At 38.5% G+C, this 27,964-nt stretch overlaps 1 protein-coding gene across 2 annotated transcripts in view; it reads right to left on the bottom strand.

Moving 5' to 3' along the window:
* Positions 1-27,964, bottom strand: part of epha3 (eph receptor A3) — a 163,951-nt gene that overhangs the window by 46,107 nt on the left and 89,880 nt on the right. For both annotated transcript variants that reach the window (XM_074694185.1, XM_074694184.1), the window contains exons 5-9: positions 23,476-23,835; positions 13,009-13,133; positions 2,052-2,214; positions 505-610; positions 2-66 (exon numbers count right to left, since the gene is read on the bottom strand). In XM_074694185.1, the coding sequence (XP_074550286.1) occupies positions 2-66; positions 505-610; positions 2,052-2,214; positions 13,009-13,133; positions 23,476-23,835 (819 nt within the window). The remainder of the gene's footprint in view (position 1; positions 67-504; positions 611-2,051; positions 2,215-13,008; positions 13,134-23,475; positions 23,836-27,964) is intronic.

The raw sequence follows: 27,964 nt of genomic DNA, 5'->3' as shown, positions 1-27,964 counted from the left end.
CAGTGGCCATTGCCAAAGTGCAGCCTTTTCTCATCAGGATGTTTGGATTTGCTGTGGCAACAAAACCTGCCAATGCAAACAGAGAGAGGTCACAAGTAGTGCCACATCGCCCAGCAAGAATTCACCCGTTGGCTCTGCCTGGAGGTTAGCAAGAGCTCTGTGCGTGTGTGTGTGTGTGTGTGTGTGTGTGTGTGTGTGTCTGTGTGTGTGTGTATAATCCCAGCTCTTATAAGTCAAGAGAGGATCAGTAAGTCTTATAATGAGCCGTGGATTTATACTCTCTCTGAACAGTACTGCCTGCCAACTTTAGCCACACATACCCACACGGATAAACACACATACACTCAAATTCACACAAAATCCTCAACTTTCCCCATATACACTGCACAGACACCCACACACACACTCAGGGGAATTTGAAGCAAAGCATGACTATTTACAGAACATGATGTTGACGAGTGCTGTAAACGGTCATTTTGTGATTCAGGACCCTGATAGACACACCTGCCAATCAGCACGTAGAGCAGCACAGTGAGCAGGATGATGGCCACAGCAGAGGAGATGGCGATCAGGACGACTTGGCTGCTCTCACTGGAGATGGAGAAGGCAGCTGAAAGACAAAGAGAAAGACAATGTGCTTAAGAAGAAAAAACGAAAGGTAAATCAATGTTGTGCTCTGAAGAAAACAATTAAATGTCACCACAACATTTTGTGACTTTCAATATGTGAAAAAATCACGAGTGTCTGGCTGCAGCCCTTAATTCTCAAACCTTTTGCCTGATTTCGATACAAAATCTGTCTACTCTGTCTACTTCCAGTTTATCATTTCTGCTATAAATTAACGTTGATGTAGCAGTATATTCAAAACAAAATAAGGAGGTCACTCCTAGTTCAGTGTTTTAGTCATGTATGTTCTATGTACTGAATACTTGATCTTATTTACACACTTCGTTGCTTGATTTGGTAAAAATCGGGAAATGCACTCTGCAGTGTGAAGTGTATTTTTTGAAAAAAAAAAAAGCCTGGTGATAGAGCTTAATTGAAAATGAATAAAAGGCACATCAACTGTAAATCATAGTTCCCCAAAGAGGGTTGGTTAGCAAAAGAAAGTTGCCTACAGTCCTTAATTAACTGTTCTATAATTTGGAAAATAATAATAAAAAAGATATTGAACCAGGTAAAAAGCCTCCTTGAGGTTTACATCTATTAAGCCTGGGCCAAACGGCAGCATACAGTCAGCTACAGACAGTATATCTGCTCACACTCAATTTGTACTCGTCACAAATTACAATGAAATGCACTTAATCATACGAACATACGGCTGAATAATTAAAGCATTCTCAAAAATAAGTATTAAGAACAGAAACGAAGGCCTGGGCTGTTTTTTTTCACAAACTTTGAATTCAGATTTAAACTTTCCCTGAGGTGACCACTCAGGGAGGATCTTCCTTATGTCAGTTTACTCTTAGACTGTGCTGCATTAAGCAGAAATCTCTGTACATACGACATCCACGCATTTCTATTCCCCCACCCAACCTCTCTCCCATTCATTCGGTGTTTTCATCTTTTTGAGTAACGTTCACTCTCTGGTACATCATAGAAAGTATGATGTCATAATAACTAGAGGTGTCCCAGTCCAATATTGATACCGGATATCGGTCCAATATCATCAAAAAAACAAGTATGGGTATCGTATCGGAATGCATCTGAAATCTCCGATATAAGCAGTTTCTGTTACCCATTGGTTAATAATAAATGAGTCAGTTTTTCCTCATACCTACTGTTGCTGACTACTGTTCTTTGTTTGAATAATATCACTTAATAAAGCCTTTTCTAACATGACAGACTACTACTACTATTTAGTTGAAGCTCTGTGGGCTTTTCCATGTGATCATGTTATAGTGACTTAGCAGTAGAACACCAGGCATGTGGCACTGGACTAATAAGACTGTTCAGGCCTTTACAGTCGTAGTCAGTTAACCCTTAAATGGGTTTATGTTTATTTCCTACAGTGTATTACTTATAGAACTTGGCGTCTGTGCTGAACTTACAGTCAGGGCTGGTCTCAAACTGGAAGCTGGGGCTGCTGGCTCCGTATCCTGCAGCTGTGCGCGCTCTGATCTGCAGCAGGTAGGCAGTGTTGGGCTTCAGACCATTCAGAGTCACATTACAACCCCGAGCACGCAGGATGGTGTAGCTGGTCTCCTGCTCCTCCTGTAAGACACAGAGGGTACAGGAAAGACAGACAGGGGAAGAGGAAAGGAATTCAATATTTGAGGGATTCTTTTTTTTTAAGCTGACCACTTTTTAACGCAGACTGGAGTCTGAATGAATTCAACATGATTCATACAAGAAAACACTGCATGTTCTCTGTTCTTGCACATTTTCACACACATGAACACACCCACAAACATCAGGGACAGTTTTGTAGCTTTCCTTCCAATCTGATGAATTATGCCTTTTATATTTTATGACTTCTCTCCTACTGATCTCCACTGATAAAACAACAGGAGGATTTACACACCGAGCCTGCGTTCACCGCATTGTTTCCAGATGTGGAGGGAAGAAAGGCGGGGAGGAAAAAATGAGTGTGTAGGGGAGATTTAGGAGTTTAGTCAGAAGATACCCCTCGGAATTCTTTGCTTTCGCTTCATATAAGTTTGAGGTTTTCCAGTGTTACTTCATGAAATTAGTTTTCTTTTTTAATTTATTTTAAACAAATGACATGGTTTATCTAATTTAGTACTTATCACCAATTTTGGTTCTTACTGCCACTTTATTGCTGATTTTATTGTGTATCTATCCGTTATACTATCTACTGACCCTCTTAAATCTCATTTTCCAACTGCTGTATTATGTGAAGAGCAATGGTCATACCAAATTCCCCCCTGGGATTAATAAGTATTTCTGATTCTAATGTTGCCCCTTTTTTTGTTGGCAAGCTCGGGATGGATATCTCTTAAATTAGAAACACTGAAGCCGGGACCTGGCAATCAGTATCAGTTCTCAACGGTACCAAATCTTTGGTACTTTTGTGTAAGTTTATGTGTTTAACATACTCATTTCTTAAAAGATGAATTTACAATGCTGTGTTCAAGTCCAGCATGAAACCCGTCTTCTGGTGGTGTAAAGGAATAAAGTAAAAGGACTTTGTTATGGTATTTGAATAGGTTTTGGGAGGATCTATACTTCACTTGAGTTACTATATTTATAGTAACATTTACTTAATTATTTAGCTACATTGAAAGAAAGAAAGAAAGAAAGAAAGAAAGAAAGAAAGAAAGAAAGAAAGAAAGAAAGAAAGAAAGAAAGAAAGAAAGAGAAAAGAAAGAAAGAAAGAAAGAAAGAAAGAAAGAAAGAAAGAAAGAAAGAAAGATATGTTTACTCTGCTACTTTTTCATTGTCACCTTCAATACTGGCCACATAAGTAAGATGTGAATATAATTGTCTCATCATGTATGGATCATCTGGACCGTGTTTTTTTGTGCAAACGGTATCCCTCAGTGTCCACAACATGATGGGAGCAACCTTGTCCATTTCCGACTGGCCACCACCACCTGCTAGTTTAGCTTCAGACAGGAGACAGAAGATGGACACCTGTTGCTATATTCAAAATATTTTTTTTTTACTTTGTCAGGATTAAAGGTTCATTCTACAGAATGAAGTACGTTGTGTGTTTGCAGAACAACTAACCAAAAAAGGAGGGAGGAAGGGAGGGAGGAGGCAAGAGGAGAGGGGAGTTGAGGGAGGGAGAATTAATCTTAAAGAAGCTTTTGAGAGAAACAACTTTTTTTCTGTTTTGTTTCTTTGTACTTTTACTTTTGATACTTCAGTTCTTTTAATTGGAGCTACTTTTAGACTTTTACTCAAGGGATTTTTTTAGTGGGTGACTTTTACGTCAACAGGAGTGGATTTTTAAGTAAGAAATTGTTACTTTTACTTAAGTACGAAATATAAGTACTTTATTCACCACTGTCCTCTGCTCTTCCACTCCCCCTCAGTCACAAGGATACGTTTAGATACCTAAACATGGTCTCGTTTGATTTTACGTGAATCGGTACTTGGTGCTACAGACGGAATTGGGTTGGTACCTATAAAAGTTACTTGTTCGGTACCCATCCTTACACCCAGGAGTAGGGATGGGTATTGGTTGAATGGTTGTATTTATTTATTTTTATTGTTTATTCATTCATTTATTTGTTCATTTATTTATTTATTTATTTATTTATTTATTGTTTTTTGGTAGTTTGACAAGAGCTTCAGCCAAAAATGCCAATGTATTATAGAATAGAATAGAATAGAATAGAATAGAATAGAATAGAATAGAATAGAATAGAATAGAAAATACTTAATTTATCCCCAAGAGAAGATTCAGGAGTCAAAGCTGTAATCAAGAAAACAAAAGTAAGAAAGTGTATAGAAAGTGCAAAAAGCTCCATAACAAAACGGATAATGACAAGAATAGGTCAAAGTGAGGCACAAGGGAAACAAAAGTTACAAAAATGCAGCTGAACCTAGTCCAAAAAAGGGGGGAAATTAAAAAAGAGACTTCTAAACATTATGTTTCTCTTTATTCCTGGTTGTGCATTTAAACTGTCCATGATGAAAATTGCTGAGCCCCTCTACGCTGCAAAAAAAGCCTGCAATGACATTATTATAGGCCTAAATCTATGCTCCCAACCAAACTGTTCAATGGGGGGAAATAAGGGGAAGATAATCTTAAATCCTGATGACAGCCTATTAGAGATGACTTCAACAGTCCTGAAAATGAGCTACAAGTTTTGCAACATAGCCGAGCTCATAAAAACCATCCAATGCAGAACCGTGTTCAAGCATCGTCAAATCTTCATTTTATAGACCCAGCTGTAAAGAGAACTCATCGGTCCAGATACAAACACACACAGACACACACAGGCATACACAAGCAGCACCTAAGAGAAATGTCCCAGCCCATTAATGGAGTGGATCAGACGTTTATGGAGCACAAAGCTTTTTAAACCGCTCGACGTGTGAGGAGGAAACTGATACAGCAGACCTGCGCCGGGATAGCTCCTCATCACAAGCATAAATCTACTCACAGCTTGTCACCGATCCGTGTTCCGGACAGCATGTGATCCCCTGAAAATCACACACAGGTGTGGCACAGGCACCCTGGAGTGTGTATGTGTGTGTGTGTACTGTGCAGTGTGTGAGATACACAAAGACCGAGATGGAAACTCAGGTCATGCGTCTCCTTTTGAAGCCTGACAAACTGTGTGATTATGATCTGGTCCACTTGTGTGTGTGTGTGTGTGTGTGTGTGTGTGTGTGTGTGTGTGTGTGTGTGTGTGTGTGTGTGTGTGTGTGTGTGTGTGTGTGTCTGTGTGTGTGTGTGTGTGTGTGTGTGTGTGTGTGTCTGTGTTTTTGTGTGTGACCAAAACACTGCTAGAATTTAATATGGTCTCTGTGCTGCGTTATGCTTTGACAATCTAAACAAATCTGTAGCAAATTATGGCTTGTATAACACACACACAGTCACACACCCCAAAACAAGAGATGTTCAGCAAGTCTTGTAAATACAGTGTTTTACCCAGCATTCCTTCCACCTAAGACTAAATAAACAGGCCAAATTAAAGCAGATTACGAGCTTTTTCTCTGCTTTTTAGATCTCAGTGATAAAACATTCAAAATAAACAGTCAGAGAAGTGTATTCCCATAAACTCTGTTTGCCCAAAGTGCTCTTGAAAATGCCTTATCTGCTCTAGATTGCTTAAGCCGCAGCTACACCGTCAGGATGGTCATACAGTTAGTCTGGGATTTCCAGAGATGAAACACTCCTGGTCTTCTGGGAAGCTTTTTAGTGGGGAATTCCCAAGAATATTGCTACACATTCCTTATGAACTTCCATATATAGCATGCAGTGTTAGAGAACAGCTTGGGCCTCTTTTTTTTTTTTTTTTTTTTTTTTTTAATGGCAGTGTGACAGGGACGTATGTGATGATAGAAAAGGCTTTTTCAGACAAGTCAGGGAAAGAGATAAGCTATGAGGGATTGGTTTAGAAAAACTGAGGCTCAGATGCTCAAATCATGCACTTCTTAACAGTCAGCAGCAATGTATCTTTATGTTGAGGAATACCCCCCCCAATATATATATATATATATATATATATATATATATATATATATATATATATATATATATATATATATATATATATATATATATATATATATATATATATATATATATATATATATATATATATATATATATAAAATAAAATAAATAAATAAATAAATAATGAACTAAAATTAAATTAAATTAAATTAAATTAAATTAAATAAAAAACAGAAAAAAAATCACATCAAACATACTTTTGTTCATTTTAAGTTTATTGAGCAGAATCTCTCAGTGAGCTCTTTATATTGAAAAATACATATGTGTGTGTGTGTGTATATATATATATATATATATATATATATATATATATATATATATATATATATATATATATATATATATATATATATATATATAATCATTCCATACAATCATTCCATTTGACCACTCAATACCAGTTACTGTTGGTTGTATCCATGTTAAAAAAAGTAACACTTGGTTCTCTGTTTAATTCATGGACGAGCATGTCTCACAGCTCTCTCAGAAAACACACACAAAGGTTGGCTGCTGAACTGCCGATCGTGGGTGATGCATTCACTGAGCCTTGGGATTCTTAAACACAAAATAACCCATCTTGACAATAATATTACCACTATTCAGTATGTCACAATGTTTGACGTGGAAATTTGGGAGAAAATCAGGAGAAATTACAAATTGTGAGTTCAGCGGGAGAGAGAGTTAAAAAATGGGAGACTTGCCACAAAAAAACAGATTGTTGGCAGGTATGGTTTCTTCGTCATCCTTCCCATTTTCCCAACTGATTTGTCTCGTTTCAACCACCTGTCCATTGTTATACACCTGGCCGGGCTATCGTGAGCATGCAAGAAAAACCCTGCTCACTTACTGACATCAACAGACATTGACAGGTTAGTCCAAGCAGTTTTACTTTTTGAATGCTCAATTCTGAAAATAGTGCCCTATTTGATGTTGAAGATGTAAAAATTAAATACTGTTGAAAAAGTTGTTCACAATCAGATTTTTTTTTTTTTTAATTGTTGTGAAGCACCTTTTTTAAAATCAATTAATCAATCAGGCTTTATTTATAAAGCACTTTTCATAAACAGGAGTGGTAACACAAAGTGCCTGAAAAAAAGAAAATAGGAAGTAATGGAAAAATAAAAAATATAATGATAATCAAAATTGAAAAAAAAAAGAAGTGACCGGACAACCCCCCATGAACGCACCCATCAACAAAACCTCCACCCCAACGCACCAACCCAAACCCCCCTAGTGCACATTGGCAACACAACCTTATTAAAATCTATGCAGATAAGCTGAGGAACTGTGGAAACGCTATCTAGAGACCTTAATGAGGAAACACTGAAGGTAAAATAAGATGTTAGCTCAAGATACAAAAACAAAACAACCAAGTTAAACAAATAAGATAATAAAATATAAAAAGACTAAAGCAGTACAAGAGAAAACAATGTTTTGAGTTGTAAAAAGTTTTCTTCCATCCATGATTTAATATCTGAAAAACAGTTAAAAAGGGTAATGACGGGTCCTGAGCCATCAGGAGACACAGCCATGTACAAATGTGTGTCATCAGCATAGCTATGACATTTGTAAGGGGACCTAAAACCAAACCCTGTGGGACACCTGAATTTACTTTGTGTCTTTCTGATGAGAACCCATACTAACATAAAACTCTCTGTTGGTAAGATCAAATCAGTTAAAAACAGTGCCAGTGAGTCCAATAAAACAGTGAAGCCTGGCTAAAATTTTTGTCAAGTACCCCTTGTTGAACTCCCACATTCCCCCGTTATGAGAATTATTGGAGCATAAGTCACATGAATGCAAAATTAAAAACAACCAAAATTAAACAAATAAGATAATAAAATACAAAAAGACTAAAGCAGTAAAAGAGAAAACAATGTTTTGTCCTGGTCGAGTTATAAAACGTTCGCTGCCATCCATGCTTAAATATCTGAAATACAGTTAAAAAGGGTATCGACTGGTCCTGAGTCATCAGGAGACACAGCCATGTACAAATGTGTTATCAATAGCTATGAAAGTTGATGCCGTGATGACATTTGTAAGGGGACCTAAAACCAAACCCTGTGGGACACCTGAATTTACTTTGTGTCTTTCTGATGAGAACCCATACTAACATAAAACTCTCTGTTGGTAAGATCAAATCAACTAAAAAAGTGCTAGTGAGTCCAAAAAAACAGTGAAGTCTGGTTTAAATATGTGTCAAGTACCCCTTGTAGTACTTCCATGTTCCCTTATTTGAGAATCATTGGAGCATAAGTTACATAATGACCAAAATTCTGTCCTTCTGTTTGGTGTTAACACATTAGTCAATGGAGGGCGCCAGATTCAGCACAAACCAACAGCCCCTCACAGTAGCTTTAAGCCCATATGAGCAGTTTCAGTGACCAGCAGTACATTACCTTCAGCTTAAGGAGTCCAATCAGTGCAGGGAGGGATTACAGCGCTATGAAACTAAATGGCTTACAGAGCTCACGCTAGAAAAGCCCAAAGCAATATGGACAAATTACCTCTGCCTCCCTTCTGCCTGCCTCTCATTGTCCCGTTCCCGACATGAATCAGTCTTCTTTGGTTTTTAAACTCCAGGGTAAAGAACAGAGCTGTCACTGTACGACTTTTCTCTAAGCCGCTGGTTTGACCCAAAGTTTCTACTGAGTAAATCATCAACTACACTAAAGGATTCTAGTTTGAGTGATGTGTGGTTGTTGGCAGAAAGCTCAGTTTTAAACGTTTCAGAGAGGCTTACGTCATTGCTTAAATTGCTATTGGATTAGAGGATAACGTACGCTGTGTACGTCTGTTTTAAACTTGTGTAAATACAGACAGAGGAAACCACAGAAGGAACAGTAAAAAAGTCTGGCTGATGCTGCGAATCTGAACATCTTCTCGCTTCAAAACTCCACTTTGATCTCTGCTTTGTTTTCACCATCCTGTTTATGTGTATATGCAATTATGTCCGCCTGTGTCTGTGTGTGTGTGTGTGTGTGTGTGTGTGTCTCTAAAAGCCTCTTTCCGTCTCATGAGTGAGTCATGCTGTGTCTCTTGATGTGGGGAAATTTGTGCTGCGACTCTTGTCCTCCAATGGCCTTGATGCTTGGTGTGCCAGAGGCCCTCAGCGTCCCTCTGCCTGCCACACGGAGAGGCCTCTGTCCCAGGTTGTCATGGGAGTCTCCCCCTGGTTGTCCCAGTTCCCTCCACTGCATGGAAAAGCCTTTTGTCTGGGGTTTAAAATCCATGGGTATGTATGGCTGCTGTGGAGAATCCTCTGGGAACCTTGTTTGTGCGTGTTTTTTTTTCTTTCTGTGTGTCTGAACCCAAGTGTCTGCGGTAATTCCTCAGAGACGATGTGATTAACAGGGATCAATGCGGAGACTCTGAGATTTTTCATAAAAAGGACTCTGTCACACTGAGTCTTCTCTACGCCCTTTTCATGAGTATGCATCTGCGTGGGATTTAAAAGACCCAATTTAGAATCAGACCGCAGTGAGCCCTGACCTGGTATCAGCCGTTAACTTTCCCCTGCGCTGTTCCTGAGCCTTGTTTTAACATCTTAGGTAAGGATGGCTGAGCAAGGAGCAGAGTTTAGAGAGGAAACAGCTTCTGTCGGCCTACTAATCAAGAGATTAGGGGCCACTGTTGGCATTCAGGCAAACTGTGATCTGGGACACACACAGACACACACACACTAAATCTGCCAGAGTGATTAAACTTGCATCCACGGCTAATTTCACCATCAAATGTCAGCCATAGCACAGCGTTGGTGCTGAAAGCCATTGTAATTCGTTCTGCACTAATTTCCCTCACAGAGGAATGAGCGACCCCACAGACGCATTTACTGTCTGCCATAAACCTTGTCTCCATTAGGGCGCAGAGGGGAGAGGAGGACAGCGTGAGGAATGGAAGGGGGTTGGAAAAAAAAAAAAAGGGATGAGGCGAGGAGAGAAGGGTGCAGACGAATTAAAGAAGAAAGAAAAGAGAGGTGAAAAAGTGTCGGAGGGAGGATGTGGAATAAGACAATAAGTTGAATTACAGGAGCAGGGATGATGAACAGGGGAAAAAAATAGGGGAAAGATTTGTTTTGCATCAAGACGAGGCATCAAACTTTGTTTCAAATTTACATATAATCCAATCTCATTTTAAAATCAATATTGAGCCACACTGGATGTACACTACGTATAGCCAACTGCACTGAATTGTATTTCCATACATTATCTTTGTTTTCCGACAGAAGAAGTAAACCACCGAGACACAATCCCTAACAGCAAGAAATCAAAACTGTTTGTGAAGAATCTTGATTTATGAAAGTTTTTCTGTCAAACATTTTAGTTTCAGAAATAAAAAGAAATAAAAAATAGTTCACTGTCATAGAACTCACAGTCTGCACTGTCTGCTTTTATTTAAAAAAAAAAAGGTTTGTTGGAAAAAACTTTTAGTTTTTTTTTAAATCATTGGAGAAAAGCCAAATGAGCTGTTGACGCCAACAAACTGTGAAACCAAGCATCAAAGAAACGTCGTTTATAGCAGGGATCTCCAACTCCTACCCTGAAGGGCCTAAAGGCTGTAGGTTTTCTTACCAACCAAAAACTCCACCAGCTGATTTCACTGATTAGTCCCTGCTCTCTGCTTGAAGGTGAGGTAATCAGTGAAATCAGCTGGTGGAGTTTATGGTTGGAAGGAAAACCTGCGGCCTGTTGTTGTTTTTAACACCCAGATTGCCATATATCCCAATAACCCACCGTTAAAAGTTTTTCTTTGTCAATTTTGCCACATTTTATTATTTAAACCTCAAAGCATGAGGCAGTTTTTCATTTAAAAAATCATTAATGCTGGTGCCAACTCCTCAGTAAGGAAAGTCACCATTGGCTGTCCCAGAAGTCACTAAATGATGCCATTGCTTAACTTGCACAATGAGCTGTTTGCATGTAAGTGTCCTGGATGCTGTAGGAGAGAGGAATAACATGGGAGAGACCGAAAGCAAGTAAAAAAAAAAAAAAAACCTTCATTAATGTGTTTAGAGCTGCAAATGAACTTTGTTCTGTCGGTTCTTGTTAATTTGTCAGAGTAGCCCTCCTTCTTTATCCAGGACTGGGACCAGCAGGAGTGACCAAAATACCCAGTTACGGGATTTATATGAATGCAGTTTTAGGGTGTATTCACACCTGTGGCTTGTTTGTTTTGGCTCACAGTACGCGCTATATGATCAACATGTGTAATACAAGTCTGTAGTCCAGACTGCGTCAATGCACTTCGATAAGGCACTTTTTTTTCTTTACTGCTCCTGCACGTGAGCCCACGACTCATTTTCCTCAGTTCTTCAGTCTTTTCTTCTTCTGCTGCTGTGGTTGATTCCTCTACTTCTTCATCTACTGCTCATTACTGCCCCCATCACTGCAGTGTGAGCCACAGTTATGTGGGGTGTTTGTGTTCTCATCACACAGGAACCGCTACAGAGCTGTAGCGAGCCGAGACCACCTATTTTTGGTGATCTCGACCTGCTCGTTTTGTCCCGCATCCGAGTGCGATTGCTGTGTTCACATATGCCCAAACAAACCGGACTTTCGGGGGGGGCTGCCAAACGACCCAGGTGTGAATACACCCTTATATACGCCCTGTGATTTGGATAGAGGAGGTAAGGTGGCTGGTAGGTGTCAGCTGATTTGCAGGTGGATGCAAATGCAACAACACAAATGCAAAAGCCACAATGCAACAGATATGATAAATACATCTTTGGGGCTAACGCTATTGATTCCTCAAGCTAAATATAAGATGACATATTAATCTAGTGAATAAAGAAATATAAGTACTGTGAAGGATATCACAAGGTGAGACCCCTACAAAGCTTTATTTATCATAGATGAAGTTAAAAAAGATAATCATTTACTTACTTTTGCAACTTTTCTGTGTTGATTGGGAAAACCAACCTTTTTAACTTTCATTGTGGCTTTACTTCTGTTGTGTTGTAGCTTTCGCAAATTGTCTGACACCCACTGGCCACTGTAAGGAGGGGTTCACAGCAGCACCTGCTGCTCATTTGGGAGAGTAAGATCAAAACATGCTTTTATGTCACAGTCTCCAAACTCCAGAAAAATTGCTAAGTGTGTCGCTAGTTGCTTGTAGAAAAAAATAAAAAAAAAATCTTGGCATAGGGTTCTGTCACTAAATAAAGAGTTAAAGTCACTAAGTTGGCGACACTCTATCGTAGTTCTATCCACCCGTCATCAGAGCTCACACTGAATTTAAAGTGCTCCTAAACAGTAGAATGATAGGTTCATCCTCTAACTCTGTCTTAACAAACACACCTTCCTCCACAAGCATCCTGCTGTACCCCTTCACCTCACATTGCTCATGAGTATGATTGTAACTACACACACGCTCCAAAGTGAAAAGTAAAGCAAAAGACAAAAAACAAAAAAACATAAACCAGACTAGACACGTGCCCTTAACCAAGTCAGGTAAACCAAACAGTTCTGATTATTTTCACAAACAGTTTCATCCCTAGTCATTTAGCATGCTGGTGAACTTAGGTAATGCACCTTATGAATCAGTATCTGACAGACACAAACCCAACAGGCTTGTATTATAACATAAAACAAAGCTTAACATTGAAAATATACTATCATCAGAGTATTCATTTAAAAAGTGAATATTTGTATTTCCTAAATTTTCTAATTCATGTGTGGAAACCCAGCAAAGTGCAGATTTTTTTTTCTTTATCAAACTTTGAGCAAAAATCAGCTGAAACACAGCAAAGCCTTCTACAAAAATGTTTCACAAAGATTTAAGAAGCAGCATTTACAAAGCTGTCTTTCCTATGGGCACCAAGTTAAGTGTTTAGTTATATATTCCGCACCAACCTTTTCGTAGTATTTGATCTCATAGTCGAGGATAATGCCGTTGGGTCTCTCCGGCTCCTGCCAGGACAGGGACACGCTGTTTCGAGACGTCTTCTCCTTTTTGATGACTGTTACCGGGGAGGGAGCTGGGTGGGAAACACAGAGTGGGAAAAGGAAGAGTGAGTTCCTTTAATGGTGAGGTTCAATGGAAGTTCAGTCCCTGGTGCTGCATCCTGGCAATTGTCTATGGTTCCTGTTAGCCTAATTCAGTTTGCTGCCCAGTGGGGCCGCGTTAATAGCTGCAGCCAAGAGCTGGTGGATGGAACGGGCCCATGAGCGAAATGCAAACACCAGCTTGAAGAGAATCATAATGTCACACAGGCTTTTAAATACATCTCTGTAAACATGTTGTGCAAAATGGGTCAGAGATTGTCTCAAAAACAAACAAAACAACACTTTTTCCTTTTGTTGTTATTACAGCTTAGAGTTTCTCAAGTTTTACTTTATTTTTCATTAATAAATCTGTATTTTCCTTTATTACTTAACTGTAGAATATGTGTGAAATTGTGACTTACAATGTTTAAAAATTCTAAACTCTTGAGTAAACATCAGCTAAACAACAGACATATCTAAGAGAGTTTGCAATTATAAAACTGCAGGACACTATCAGAGTACAACCAATCAGACTTCATCTATTAAGCACTTTCCATTAGGGGTGGGTACCGAATTAGATACTTCTATAGGTACCGACCGAATTCAGTCAAAAGTACCGGGTACCGATTCATGTGAAATCAAAAGGTACCATATTTAAGTAGCTAAATGCAAACTTGTGACTGTAAGGGAGTGGAAGAGTAGGTAATTTTACATGCTGGACATGAAAACAGCATTACAGGGTTATATTTTGAAGAATAAATATGTTAAATAAAAACAAAATTTACATTTTATTATAAAAAAAGAAGATATTTTTGCCATCTACACACACAAAAGTACTGAAAAATTGGTACCGTTGAGTACCGATACCGATTGACAGGTACCGGGAATTGGTACTGTATTGATTCAAATGTGAAAGGTACCTATCCCTACTTTCCATACATAGGAGTGGTAGCACAGAGTGCTTAACATAAAAAAAAAATAAAATAAAATAAAAAATAAAAAATAAAAAAATACTAATACTACTAGTGCTAGTACTACAACAACTACCACTACTACTACTACTCCTACTACTACAACTACAACTACAACAACTACTACTAGTAGTAATAATAATAATAATAATAATAATAATAATAATAATAATAATAATAATAATAATAATAATAATAAATTAAAAAAAAATAGTGAGAAATAAGGAAGTAAATAGAGAAAAGTAAATAAATAACAACAAAATAGGAAGTAAATAGAGAAAAATAAAATAATGATAAGGGAAAAATATTTTAAAAATAATAATAATAAAAATGAAGACCCGACAACCCCCATAAATACACACATCAACATACAACCCTCCATCCTCCACAATTAAAATCTATCTATCAGATGAGCTGAGGAACTTTGGAAACACTAACTGGAGACCTTAATGAGAAAACACTGCAGCTAAAGTACAATGCTGAACGCAAGTAAAGAAAATAGAACAACCCAGTCAATAGAAGAAATAAGATAACAGGATACAAAAAGACTAAAGTAGTAAAGCGAAAATGACGTAAAACTACAACTTGAAAGTGCAGAAATTAAAAGCTGATGGAAGCAGTGAACTAAATAACATAAATAATGAAGTTTAAACAGATAAAAGATAAATAAATATATATTTAACTAAAACTTAAGATTTCAAACAGAATAAGTTCAGAACTTATGTAGATAAATAGTTAAATAAGTGAAACCTTAGCTAAAAGCTACACTAAAACGGTAAGTTTTACGTTTGCTTTTATACATATTTAACTAATTACATGAGTTGCTGCAGGAAACTGCTAGCTTCCATCTAAGCCCAGCATTTAAACCTTTTTTCCTCCATTCCTGTCTTTAACTGTCTCTTCTGTTATGGCTCTCCCTCTCTTGCCAATCTTACTCGCCAATCCTGCACCCATGCATTGCCGTGCCTCAGGGAGTTCACATGGTCCCAATCTAGTAATTCAGCACATCCCTCCTCTCCATCGGGCACCGCCATCCCCCACCCTTCTCCGTCTCTCCGTCTCTCCTCACTCCCTTTCTCATTTCCCTTTTTTACTGCTCTCTAATTGCCAGGCAGCTCTGGGGCCGGCTCGGCATCTGAGGCATCGACTTTTAATTTTATTAGACCACAGGAAAAAACATGTTTGTCTTTGAAATGTTCGAGCCTTTTCTTGATTGTGATTATATAGTTGCTGAGTGTGTCCGTGCTTGTGTGAGAGTGTGTGTTTGTGTCTCTTCGTGCATAAACTTGCGTGTATTTCCGCGGGAAGTTATTTTTTCTCCCGTAATGAATCCAGATGGGGAGAATCTGTTTCTATACCCCCTGCTCCTCCTCTCCTCCTCTCCCTCTGGTTCTGATAGCGGGGTGAGGCTGTGTTTTTTATTGGCTCTGTGGTTTATGGTGGTAATGATTTACTGTGTCTGGGCCGCTTGGAGGCAGCTTCAAGTTCCTCTCCTCCTCCTCCTCTTTCCTCCTCCTTATTCCCCCTCTCTCTCACTGCATTGCTATTACTGGGCACTTTATTTGCTGTCACTCTGTGTTTCTGTCTGTGGTGTAACTGTAAAACTGATACAGCATACAAGGCCCATAATGGTCTTAAAAAGTGGCCTTCAGTGCCTCTCACCTGTGATTTCAAGGATAGGATACACACATTGGTATTCTGCACCAAACTGGCTGAGAGTCTGAAGTGATGCTCAGCTGTTTTGATAGCTTCACTGATCCTGATAGTAATACTAGTTATGGTACCAATAATCAGGCCTATCACTGTAGTGACAGTCTCAGAGTGGTTCAGTGCTTAGCTTCATAGTTTCACAGGAAGTGAATAAACCCACACACATGAAAACACCATCCAGTACAAAGACATGCTCATTAAGCCAATGGGTGACTCAGCGTTGAGTCTGTTTGTTAACAACTGTCTGTCTTAGATTGAACCTCAATGACTGCTGTGGTTTGCTACAACCCTCCATGTGACAATAAAATAGTATAAGCAGTTTGGAGAAAGGATGGATGATACAGTACAGCTGTCAAAGAGCAATGCTAATGTTGTTATTGTTGTGACTGTTGACAGGGTACAAATAAATAAATAAATAAATAATACAAAATAAATTAAAAATATTATTAATAATAATAATAATAATAATAATAATAATAATAATAATAATAATAATAATAATAATAATAAATTGAAAATACATTAATTGATTAATAAAAAAATAAATACATGAAGTGGAATAAATTACGGTATTAACCTGAATATAAGAAATGAAAGGGGGGGTTGCATCATAATCGGGGTCTGACACATGCTGATAGTTGTCTAGGGCCACTACACAACCACAACAGCAGAGGGCACCAGCTTTTTGTTAGGCCTGTGACCTCACTCTGACCTCACTCTGACCTCACACTGACCAAGGTCATCTGTCAGTCACAGCAGAGACGCAGTGGCAGGGGTTTAGACATAGCAAGGTAAGACAGAAATTAGACAGAGCAAGGTGGACCAACAGTTGGGTGATTTAACTGACAACTGAGGTGGAGTTATGATGCTAATGTTAAGATAACGACGGTCAATGCTGCAGAGATGTTAAACAACTGTCAGGCAGACAAAAAACATGGAGTTATGGAGTGAAATGTCTCAAGATTGCACGTCCAAAAATACTGTCTAAAAAATAGAAACTGAAAGAGAAACACTCATCGTGGTCCTCAAAGCAGCCTTTACCAAGATACTGACAAGAGGGCTTTGAGTTTACTGAAAAACGTAACGTAGGCATGACAATTAACAGAGCTGTCATCAGAATTACATTTAAACACAGATCTTAGTGATTGGATTCAAAGCCAAAAATGAAAACAGTCTCTATTTATTATTCCAATAATTTTCTCAAAATTTCAATAAAACAGTTGATTTTGATAGTAGATTTTGGTTATCAGAGTCTTTTTCTGAAGATAATTGGGTTCATTCTATATAAACAGGTCAATACCATAAAGAGAAAGTAATAAATTTCAATAGAATTAAATAAATGAATCAAATTATGTTGAATCAAATAATTCATTATTCAAACCAAAACATACTCTCATTGAGCTGCCATGTTTTTAAAATGCTCAAAAAAAGCAAAAACAACCTTTTTTTTTCTTTTCTTTTTTTTTTTTAACAAAATTGTTCATTCCTGCCCCTTGAAGCTGTTAAAGATGCCTTAATCCCCACATATTTAAAATGTACTGTTGTGAGGTAATGTCTGTTATTAATGTTTGTTCATTAATGTGTTTTTCTGTGTTTTAATACTCCAATATGTTTTTTTTTTTTTTTTAATGCACATACATGTTATTTTTTTCACAAAGTGAAACACTTCAGTATGAACGTGTGTAAATGAGCCAATCTTGACTTCTCAGTCGATCTACTCTCACTTTTTTTAAAGTCTGTTGGTATATTTTATTTCATAACAAAATTAAAAATATTCCTGTATTTTTTAAACACCAATGACCCACAATCCCTCAAGCATCGCCTGCCTGCCTATGACTGTTTGATTTTGTTTGCCAAAAGCCCTTAGGTTGGGCCTTTACTGTGTGGCAACAAGGCAGAGATTTCAAGCTACTGTAGCGGCGTCTTAATAAAGTAACTGCACTGAGATCATACATCAACTATCAGCCCCTAAAAGGTGATGATGAACAACAGTGGTGTGATGCTTCAGGAAGGTTTCAGGTCAGTCAGAGTCTGTGAAGTGTCACTGGTTGGTGTTTATTAAAGGTAAACATGGCATCAGTCCATCTTCAGACTACATGACGGTCTGGCCAATGAAGATCTGTCTCTGATCACACTGCTTTGTTGGTACATTGATCTGTTACCCCCTGACTTTCTGAGTGTACATTATTGATATGTAAACACATGCTACGATGAAATATTAATGAGAGCATTAACCTCATAATAAACAGTCCAGAGAAGGATCCATCTCTGTGTTGACCATCATTTAAAGTTGATGCTGAATGTTGTTCACAGTTGTTATGACAATGACTGAAGGGCAAAGGAGATGGAGGGAGGCGAGCTGTCTGACAGCACCTTGACAGCACAGCCAGGACACACAGCTTCTTCCCAGGGAAACGCTTAATCCAGCTTTTAACAGCTTTGGCATCTGTACGTGTGTGTGTTTATGTGAAGCAGAGTGTATAGACGGGTGGGGCTGCTGCACTGACATACCTAATCCTTGTAAACTCTCAGGGCTGATGGAGAGTGTGCAGCTGCAGGCGCAGATATTTGTTCGAGAGAGGGCTGTGAGTGTGTGACTGTGTGTGTGTGTGTACTAGGAAAAGTTGGTACCGTGACACAGTGTGTGTTTAATGTATACGTGCTTCAGAAGCATAAGTGTGTGTTTGATTTACGAAATGGAAACACCATGATCCATCTTTACTCACAATCACTCAACTATTGAAGATGTTTCTTGATATTCAGAGCACACCCACGACTCTCTTAGCGTTAATACGTCCTCTTCAGATCCAATATATATTCTAATCACAGAAAATCCTCTCACCACACAGATTACAGTGCTTACTAACAAAGACTCCAAAGCTTTGTCTAACCATTCTGTCTTTTTTATTTAGGCTTTCTTAATTTTCAGCAAAGAAATCTCTCCGATCTTTCAGCCTGGAGACACACGCACGTATATATACACACACCACATGATCTATATATTCCACTCATCCCTGTTTGTCACTTTAAAGAGGTCATGTCTGAGTGTTGTCACCTCTAATACACTCAGGCAGAAACAACACAGAGTAAACAAAGCAGGCATTAATTTGCATGCTCATAATGGCTTCACTTGACCTTTCACATTTCTAAATTTGTCACAATGACAAGCTCCTTTGGAAAGTTTGCTCTGTGTGTGTGTGTGAGTGTGTGTGTGTGAGTGTATTTATTTTATCTCTGTCAGTGTTTGCCTGTGAGTCTGCCCTCAGAGCTCTGCATGGCTCAAGCTTGATGCTAAACAAATGTAATTTTACCTTTTCTCACAGTAAAGAAGTGACATTTGTTTCTGCACCTCTGTAACTTTAAAGAGGGGGTACGCTTCTTTTAAAGAGAGGGTAAGCTTCCCATTCTTTCAACATGGAAATAAATCAACAATGGTGGATGCCCATACTTAATTTTTATAAGTTGTCAAAGAGTTGATCCCTTAATCATGTAGCCCCTGAAATACACCAGATATGTCTGTTCCTTTGCATCTTGACTGCGTTTGTCAACTTACACCGGTTGCGTGTTCAGTCCAACAAGCTGCATGACTGACAGACAGCTGGAGTCACAGACCGAGGATGTCATGACTTACTGTCCCGCTTGATCTTCCCTATGCTGAGTTTTTGTGTCACAGCTCCAGCGCCTGGCAAAAATAGGATGTCTGCGTATTACCTGCAGCCTGCCAGACCACCTTGTCAGCTGGACCACTATTACTTTTACACACTTTCAATGTCTTTACATACAACAAACTTTCCACTTGCAGACGACGCCAGCTTCAAAGTCAAGTCAAAAACTTGACTTCTGCAGAGTATCCTCAGTGGCTTTTATTCACCTTTAAGCAGCTCCCTGCTTCAATCCATCCTGACTTCAGGCATTTTTTTAGGGGACATTTTTTGAACATTTTGTGTTTTTCTGTTGAGCCATTATTCCATGCCTAATTCTTTGAGTGTATCAAGCAAAAACAAACTCTCTGCTGTAAACCAGCTGCCATGTTTACATAGACTGGAGGAGTAGAGGGGTATGAGGCGGAATGACGTCTCTTCTGCACATGCCCAGACAGCTGATCAAATCTGTGAGTGCACGTCAGCACCAGACCTGATTAAATCTTATACCATGTTTTCACTGGAGCCAGTATTTTCAGAGGAGAAATGTAGTCTATGTAAACACGTCTGATGTAACTCTTATAGTGAATTCTGCTTTCTGACCTAAATAGTAAAATGAGGTTATTTGCAACTGGTAAAGCTTGGCAGTAAGAATAAAGTTTTTTTTTTTTTTTTCCCTAAAGAGATTTAAATTAAGGTTATTTTAGTTTTGTTTTTCTGCTCTGTATCACTGGATCAAGGTTCACAGAAAGATGAACCTGTTCTGTAGAAGTAATGTTTTTGACTGAGTAACTCTAAAATCCATGAATTTGCAAGGTAAAAACTGCTCAAGTGTGTTGGGATTCACTGCAAACAAAATAGACTACCCAATAAATCAGCGTTTAACCCTCAGTGGAGGCTTAGTGATACTAGTTAGAAAAAGTGTTTTTTAATTGGGGTTTTTCTTTCTTTCTTACTTTCTTTCTTTCATCTTAAAATAGATCAAATAAACATAATAAAAGGAAACTTTCAAAAAAGTATTTTTTATTTTTTAGATATTTTTATTTGATTTGTTGTCTTGAAGCAATATTGTGCCATAATGGTCAGTGATGACAAAAAGTATTTTTTTTATATTTCAACCTTTTTTTTTCAAAAACACATGGATAATACTTGACTTTTTATGCAAAAGTTTTATGGGTTTTTATGCAAAATGTGTTAAAACTTGAAACCATTGAAATGAATGGGTCAAGGAGTCTGAATATTTTTTTTATCTAACTTTACATGAACTATTCAATTAAAGACTTCACTTCTGAGGCTTTCAGGAGACTTTTCATTGTAGGAAAAATGTGTGGAGGATATCTCTGCAAAGAAGGCTCACAAAGTTTTTTTTTAGTTGACCAGAGCTTACAGTGTGAGTCTGAACTTTACTAAAACTAACATCAAATTTATCTAGGTGAAAACTTTAGAGGTACAGAATTAAATCTAATGACCAGTTTGTTTTTGAACAGTTCGTAAACCTAAAGACAGTAACCAAAATACTGGATACTGGTACAGTGTTGCCTCAGGGTAACATTTGTATTTTTAAATAATTATTTCAATTAATTATTGAATAAAGTACATTAAACTTTTCTCTTTATTTTTAAAGTATTTTATGACAACTGGGATGGATTGTGTGAGTGTAAAGGCCAAAAATGGGTTTGCTGCCTAGAAGCAACGAGGTACCATGGAGGGTAAAGAAGTTCTAAAACTGCTATGTCAACTGATTTCATGTAGCCGCAAATCAGAGCTTTATCTGGTCACTTGTTATTTTGAAGGAGTATTAAAGAAAAGATCTGTATTTCATTCATTTGTATCCACAACAAAATCATGCTTTGGCAAGAGCTGCATCTTTAATAGCGTGTGATGGTGCAAAAGCAGTTTTTCTCCAGGATGAACATGACTGAGCTTGGTGTCACACAGTGAGTGTATGGAAATAGACAATGTGCAAACAGTTAGCTGGAAAATAAAGAGACTCTAAAGCTCCTGATACAGAGCAGGTGGAAGCCGATGTCTTGTCTGCATTGAGAATCAAATAAACAGAGCTGAAAGCACAGTCGCTTCCACTGAATCAGCAGTCCCACCACTACGTTTGAATTCACAGCTCTTGCCATCTGCCTGTCATCATCTTGTGATGGATTGTGTTGGTCTGACCTCGTTGTATGGCAACTTTCAAGCCTTCAATAAAGTCTGGAACAAAAATGCCCTGATATGCATGGCGAGGTACATTAAGAAGAGGACGACTGTGGGTTTTGGATAGAAAAGTGACTGGGAGTAAAAGAGGATCCTGTGTCTCCTTTAGAAGAAAAACAGAGATGAAAAACAGATTAAAACTCTAATCTGCCAAAACAAAAATATGAACAAACACAAAGCAAGCTGTGTCAGAGAACCGTGAGGGGAATGGGGAGATGGAAGGGAATACAATGATGCTCTGCTGTGGGACCTTTGTACATTCCTTGCTTGACTTTGGGATTTCTGAGGTTTGGCGCCATTTACAAGAGCTAGATTTATTTTACTCTTGGAATTTCACTGCTTGACTCTCTTCTTCTTTTCAGGCCTGGATGTGTGGAGAGATATTTGTATAAAAGATTGATGGGAGTTTTAGGAGCCCATCCTCACTTTAAGATAGTCTGTTAAAAGGATGGGACACTTTTTCTGGGGAGGAGGAAGACATCTGATCCTGGTCGTTAAAGACGGGGATAGTGGTCTGGGATGGCCTTATAAATGTCTGAGCTGATGGTTGGAGTACATATGTTTGGAGCATATAAACTATGGCCAGTGTATAATGGGATAAGGTTCTGTGGAAGGGGAGAGAACGGGATGCAGAGTTGGGGGACTGACAGTTGTATCACATATGTTTGACAAGTTGTTGCATAAAAGTACAAAATTTGATTTTTTTTTTAAGAAAAGCAGCTTGTACTCAAAAACAATGTTCATATCTATAAGTGATATGCATAAGAAAGATAAGTCCTGCTTTGTTATGTAAGACCCATCAAGAAAATATTCATTGTAAACCACATTTACAGGAGCATAATGCTGCCACACCATGAAAAACATAATCTGTGTCATATAATAACATTTCTATAACAGACGTGCTCCACTAATCAGACACCTGCAAAACCAAACTTCACACAACTGCTGCTTCACGTTTGAAGACAATGATTACAGCAAAGTAATTTTTGTTGAGATAATGTTTTGTAGCTGTGAGTAAGAAGGTAACGCAATGGTTATGAGACGCTCCTGTATGCAGTTGTGATGTAACATGGGGGGGGGGGGGCAAGGCTGTCTGTGCCACTCACATCATGAATTGGCTATCTGTGCTCCATGGCACGTACCTGCTGTCTGTGTTCCACAGCACGGACTGACTGTCGGTGCTCCACAGCTTCACAAAACATGTTTAAAAATAAGTGGAAATAGAGTGACCTTTTATCTTATCTGTTTATTTGTTTATTTATTTATTCATTATGATCCATGTTTTGGTTAATTTAACAAAGCATTTTAATAGAATACTGAAAAAAATTATGTAGTTGAAAAAAAACAGAATTGTAATTAATTTGACCCAGAATTTCAGGCAAATATTTAATTCATTTGTTGGGTTATAATAGAGCAACCTACCTTGCTGGGTCAAATTAACTATATTTGCAAAACAATAACTTTACTGCTGTAATGTCTTTTTCCAGGCAGTTTTTAAAATTCAACCCTTATATTTGAGGATCATTGTGCATTCTTGTATTTTTTACTTTCCAGTTACAATGTCTAAAACTTTTCACCACTCAACCACTCAGTGGACCTAGTAATCATCTTTGAGTCATTGACCTGTTAGATTCAGCTGAGTGACAGTGGCTCTGAGTTCACAGGAATTTTGTATTGCTCTCCAAAAACAGCTACTTTTCAGTAAAAGTGACTACTACTGTCATTGAAATGAAACCTTGAAAATCAAATGCTTTGAGAAGTATATCTGCCTGATTATCTGAAGGCTTTCCGTCAACTGAACTCACCAGCTTGGTTGGTGGTGATGGTGACAGCAGCGTACTGCCTCATTTTGGGCGCCAGCGATGACACTCCGTTCTGTGCTTCGATCTCAAACGTGTAGTTGGTGTGAGCCAGCAGATCTCCCACTGTCACGGTGGTGTTGTGGAGGCCCGTGGCTCTTGGCAAGAAGCGAACGTTGCTCCGACATGGCTCGCAGCGCAGGGTCCCGGGGTTGCTGCCGTTAGCAGTGACCCCGCGGCAGCGTTTACAGAGGACGGTGAAGGTGATGTCTTTACGTCCGCCTAGGTCCTCTGGCCAATTCCATTCCAGGATAACGGAAGTCTCGTTGATGGAGGAGATCACATTTCGGGGAGCTGATGGAGGGCCTGAGTGACAGGAGAGAGGTGAGACGGAGATTATTGAGTATTTTATAGTTTTGGTGAAAGGAAAAAGGTTTAGATGAAAGGAAAGCACATAAACTTATTCAAGAGCGATTGAAGCCAGTCACAACCTGTGAAACAGTTTTAAAAATGCAGAATATTGTTTTATCTCAGGGCCCAGTTTCTCTGTCACTTTAGTTACATTGAGGTTGAGTGTAATCCCAGGTTTCAGTTAAAAGGCCGAGTGCATCTAATACAGTAAATATCTGTTTCCCTTTCTGGATCAGTAAGAGAAGAAAACAGCGTGACATGAGCTCCTTCACAAGAAAGCCTCTTTCAAATTCAGACTGACGTATAAAAGTAAAGACGTCTTATTACAAACAGATTTCTCTGAATACTTCCAGAGATTTTTTTATTTATATCAAAGCCTGTAAGACTGTAATTGCATGGAGGACAAAACAAAACTGCCAAATAACTCCAGGAGCTTGAGCAGGGAGGAGGGAGGAGATTGAAACAAGCTTAGAGGACTGTGTTTGAGACAAAATTCTTTTTCTCTTTTTTTTTTGACTGACAAGTATTTACTTCATTCTCAAACTATGCGTGGCTCCAGTTTTTGAAACGTGCACTCACTGCCTGAGCTGAAATTCAAAAGGAGAATTCTCAATTATCTTTCAAAACTGTGGAAAGCACATTAGTGTTTGTGAAAGTCTGTAAAATCTAAGACTCATGCTAACATGTTTTGTGTTGTCAGGGTAGTGGAAGCCCAAAGCAGTTTTCCTAGACTAAATAATCTCTCACAGACAGGCTTTAAATATGAGGGTGAAATATGGATAAAGGATGCATTCATCAGGAGTATAAGACCGATGTGCTGAAAATTGCAATTTAGAATTGAATAAGACTTTTACCAGTAGAGATTAAATTTGCTACATGAAAAAAGCCCATCCAAGACACAGTAACTATTGGAAAAGGCACTTTTAATTAAGGGAATCAGTCACTAGTGAACCATTCTGGAATATCTCCCAACCACCAGGATCAGTTCACTTTGGATCAACAATAAACATGAGACAGTTTGTCAAGTTCACCCTCAAAACTGTTTGTCCTTCACTGTTGAAATGTGCTAAAAAAAAAAAAAGGAAGAAAGAAAAAAAGAGAGAGTAAATTATCCTGCCTTTTACATATATATGCCCGATCATTATCCACACTTAAAAATGAGATTATCAGTGCCAATGTAAGTTATTTAGAAATGCTACTTAGCTTCTTTGTAGCCTTCTAATCAAGGTCGAGCAGGACCAGATTGATTTATGGCATGTCTAAGTCTCTATGACAACACTACGCCGACTGACAAAGGAGAGAGATCTGTGTTTTTCTCTGTTGAAAATGATTTCTGTGATTAATTTTGTAGTGATGGTGGACACTGGAGCCAAACTGTCAGACAGAAAAAAGGACAGAAGAGCAGAAGAAAGATAAACAGAGAGTGATAGAGCACGAGCTAAAGGCTAATTTAGTTTGTGCTAATGTTGTTTCCAACCCACAGTCAGCAGTTATTCTGCAGTGGTCTGTTCAAACTTGAGAGTCTATCAGTAAAATGAAGAGTGAGGTTACGTTAGCTCTGATTGGTAGATGACTGGCAGGACATACCCAGGATTCACTGACGTTACACATTACAGTCACATATTTTACAGTATTGGGCTGTCGGCGCTACCTATGAACGGCTACTAAACTACTGTATGAACTGACAGTTAGCCTGTTGTCACGTTAGCCTACTAACGTGTCTATGTGTCATAGCACCAGGCTGCTAGTAGAGCTACATATAGCTAGCTGCTGACCTACAGTATAAACTTACAGCGTTTTCTTGTAGTCACGTTTCAAACAACAGTGCTACGTAACTGTACTGATATATACCTTACCTTGTCGCATTGTATTTGCTAAAAAGTTATCTTGAACAAAGACATTTTTTTCCAAAATACTCACACACCTCGCCAAAAGTCATTACAACAGTGTGTGGAGACTCCGGGCCAGAAGGTGGCGAGGCAGTCCAATTAAAACCGATCCTCCTCATAACATCCTTAAAGCTACTGTAAGGATATCTCAGCTTTTTGGTTTTACATCCAAATGAACCCAACAGTGATGCCTTTTTTAATTACCCAAATATATACCTCTTATCAGCCACACCTTTGACAATATGGACAAATTCCATATTCTATATCCAACGAGATGACAACCAGCTTTCTAAAAACAAGCTTTGTTTACTTTTTCTCAGTAAACCCATGTGTTCACAGTCAGGGATATACTTGACTGTTGCAATAACACAGAAAGAGATTTGTTTGGAAACACTATCCCTGCCTGACATGCACAGGACGAGATGAGCAAAGAGAAAAGGGTGCTGCTTTATACACAGAGGGCCTTTTTGACCAACGGATTGTGCAAATGAGCCAAAACAACATCATCTAATTCACAAAACATGTGCAAGGGGTTAAATGCTTGCTTTTCATTGTTGTTTTTTCAGCTTTGTTTTTCTGATCTTTTTGGTCGTCTTTGTATTTGCAGCCTGTTGTTACTTTTTATGTCTCATTTGTTGGTCACTGACGCCAAGGTGGTTGCATTTGCAGTGGTATTTTTTTTTTTTAAGATCCTACGTATAACCGTGGTTGTATTGTTTACATACAAGATTTCACCTGTTAGCAGCCTGTAGCATGTCGATGCTAGCCAGTGCTGGGGCTGGTGTTCTCTGCAAGCTGAGGAGGAGAGGTGAGGATGACAAGCTGGTGCTATGGTGTGAACTAAAAAGGAACGACATTGACCTGTCCTTACATCCATCATTATAGGGAACATAAGATCTATCTCTAGTAAGATGGATAAGCTAGCCATGCTAACCAAGCAGACCAGTGAAGAAATCCAGCTGAGTCCTGGATCCTGTGAAGGTGGAGGCTTGACTATAGAGTGGTGGCCAAGCTGTCGTCTCTGAAAGACATTTTTTATTGTTCACACTTATATTATTATTCTATTTATTCTATTTATATCAGAGCATGTAAGCAAAGCATACGCAAGGGGGAAGCAGAGTGGAAAAATTTTGAAAGGAGTGCAACAGGGGATTTTTTTCCCCCTTTTTTTGTTTATATACGTGGGATGCTCTCCTGCTTAATTTTCACTCGCTTTTGCTCACAGTAAGAGTCTGATCTATGCTCAAATCTGGGCCAAAATCTATGCGAGTACAGTATATGAGTACAAATATTTTATTACCTCTGACCTATTTGAGATCTGTGATGCGAGTGTGGAACGGGGACGCAGTCTCCATTGAGCACTGAGGCATGGTGGGACTTCTTGGGCCGTGAGGAGCGTTAATTCTTGCCCTCCACTCTGCTCACAAACTCAGATTTATATATCATTGAATATTTTGCATTATATACTTTCTTTTTTGCCTGAATCTCCCTTGGGGATTAGTAAAGTGTGTTCTTAGTTAACCTAAAACTGAAGCAAACAGCACATAAGTGCAGAACTTTATGAACTCTTTTAAGTTTAAATATCATCAGAGCCATGAGCTTTGTAAACGAGACCTTTAAACAGAGCTAATAGCAGGGAAATGATTCATGTCTCTTGATGTTGTTGGCTGAGTGAACTCCCTCATAGTGTGAAAAATCAACACAAATAAAAAGATCCTCACACAGGCTTCAGTATGTGTTAGAGGTAGGACTGTGTCTTCAGGAAAGATGTTTTTTTTTCTTCTTCTTCTTTTGATTCTGACCCAGACAGCTCACCTTTACAGTTAACTGAACTGACCACATCAAACACATGTAATCCCTGAGAGATAAATCCTGCACTGGCATGCACATGTGCACATGCAGGCAATCATATCGCAATTTCAAATGTCAGGATAAAGAAAAAATGGACGGAGATATGAACATGTGAGATGAATTATGTTGTGTAAGACCTAAGGATATGTGAGTCCTCTCCTCTTCCTCACACTGGGACTTAAATATTGATGGTTCTCTTTGGGCATTTTTTCCAGACTCCTGATGTTAGCAGATGCAGTTTGGAAAAAAAAAAGAAGAAAAAAAGAAAAGATTTTACTTTGCGCGCTCAAAAAGTTAAAGCAACAGTGATTATTAGTGAGTCAGACTGGCACTTTTTCTGCCCT

The sequence above is a fragment of the Halichoeres trimaculatus genome, unplaced genomic scaffold (assembly GCF_033239565.1).
Source record: "Halichoeres trimaculatus isolate MK-OKI-2021-1 unplaced genomic scaffold, fHalTri1.1 fHalTri1_scaffold_19, whole genome shotgun sequence".
In the NCBI taxonomy this organism is placed as follows: Eukaryota; Metazoa; Chordata; class Actinopteri; order Labriformes; family Labridae; genus Halichoeres; species Halichoeres trimaculatus.
The sequence above is the reverse complement of the archived record's forward strand: the minus strand, read 5'-3'. Positions and strand labels throughout refer to the sequence as shown.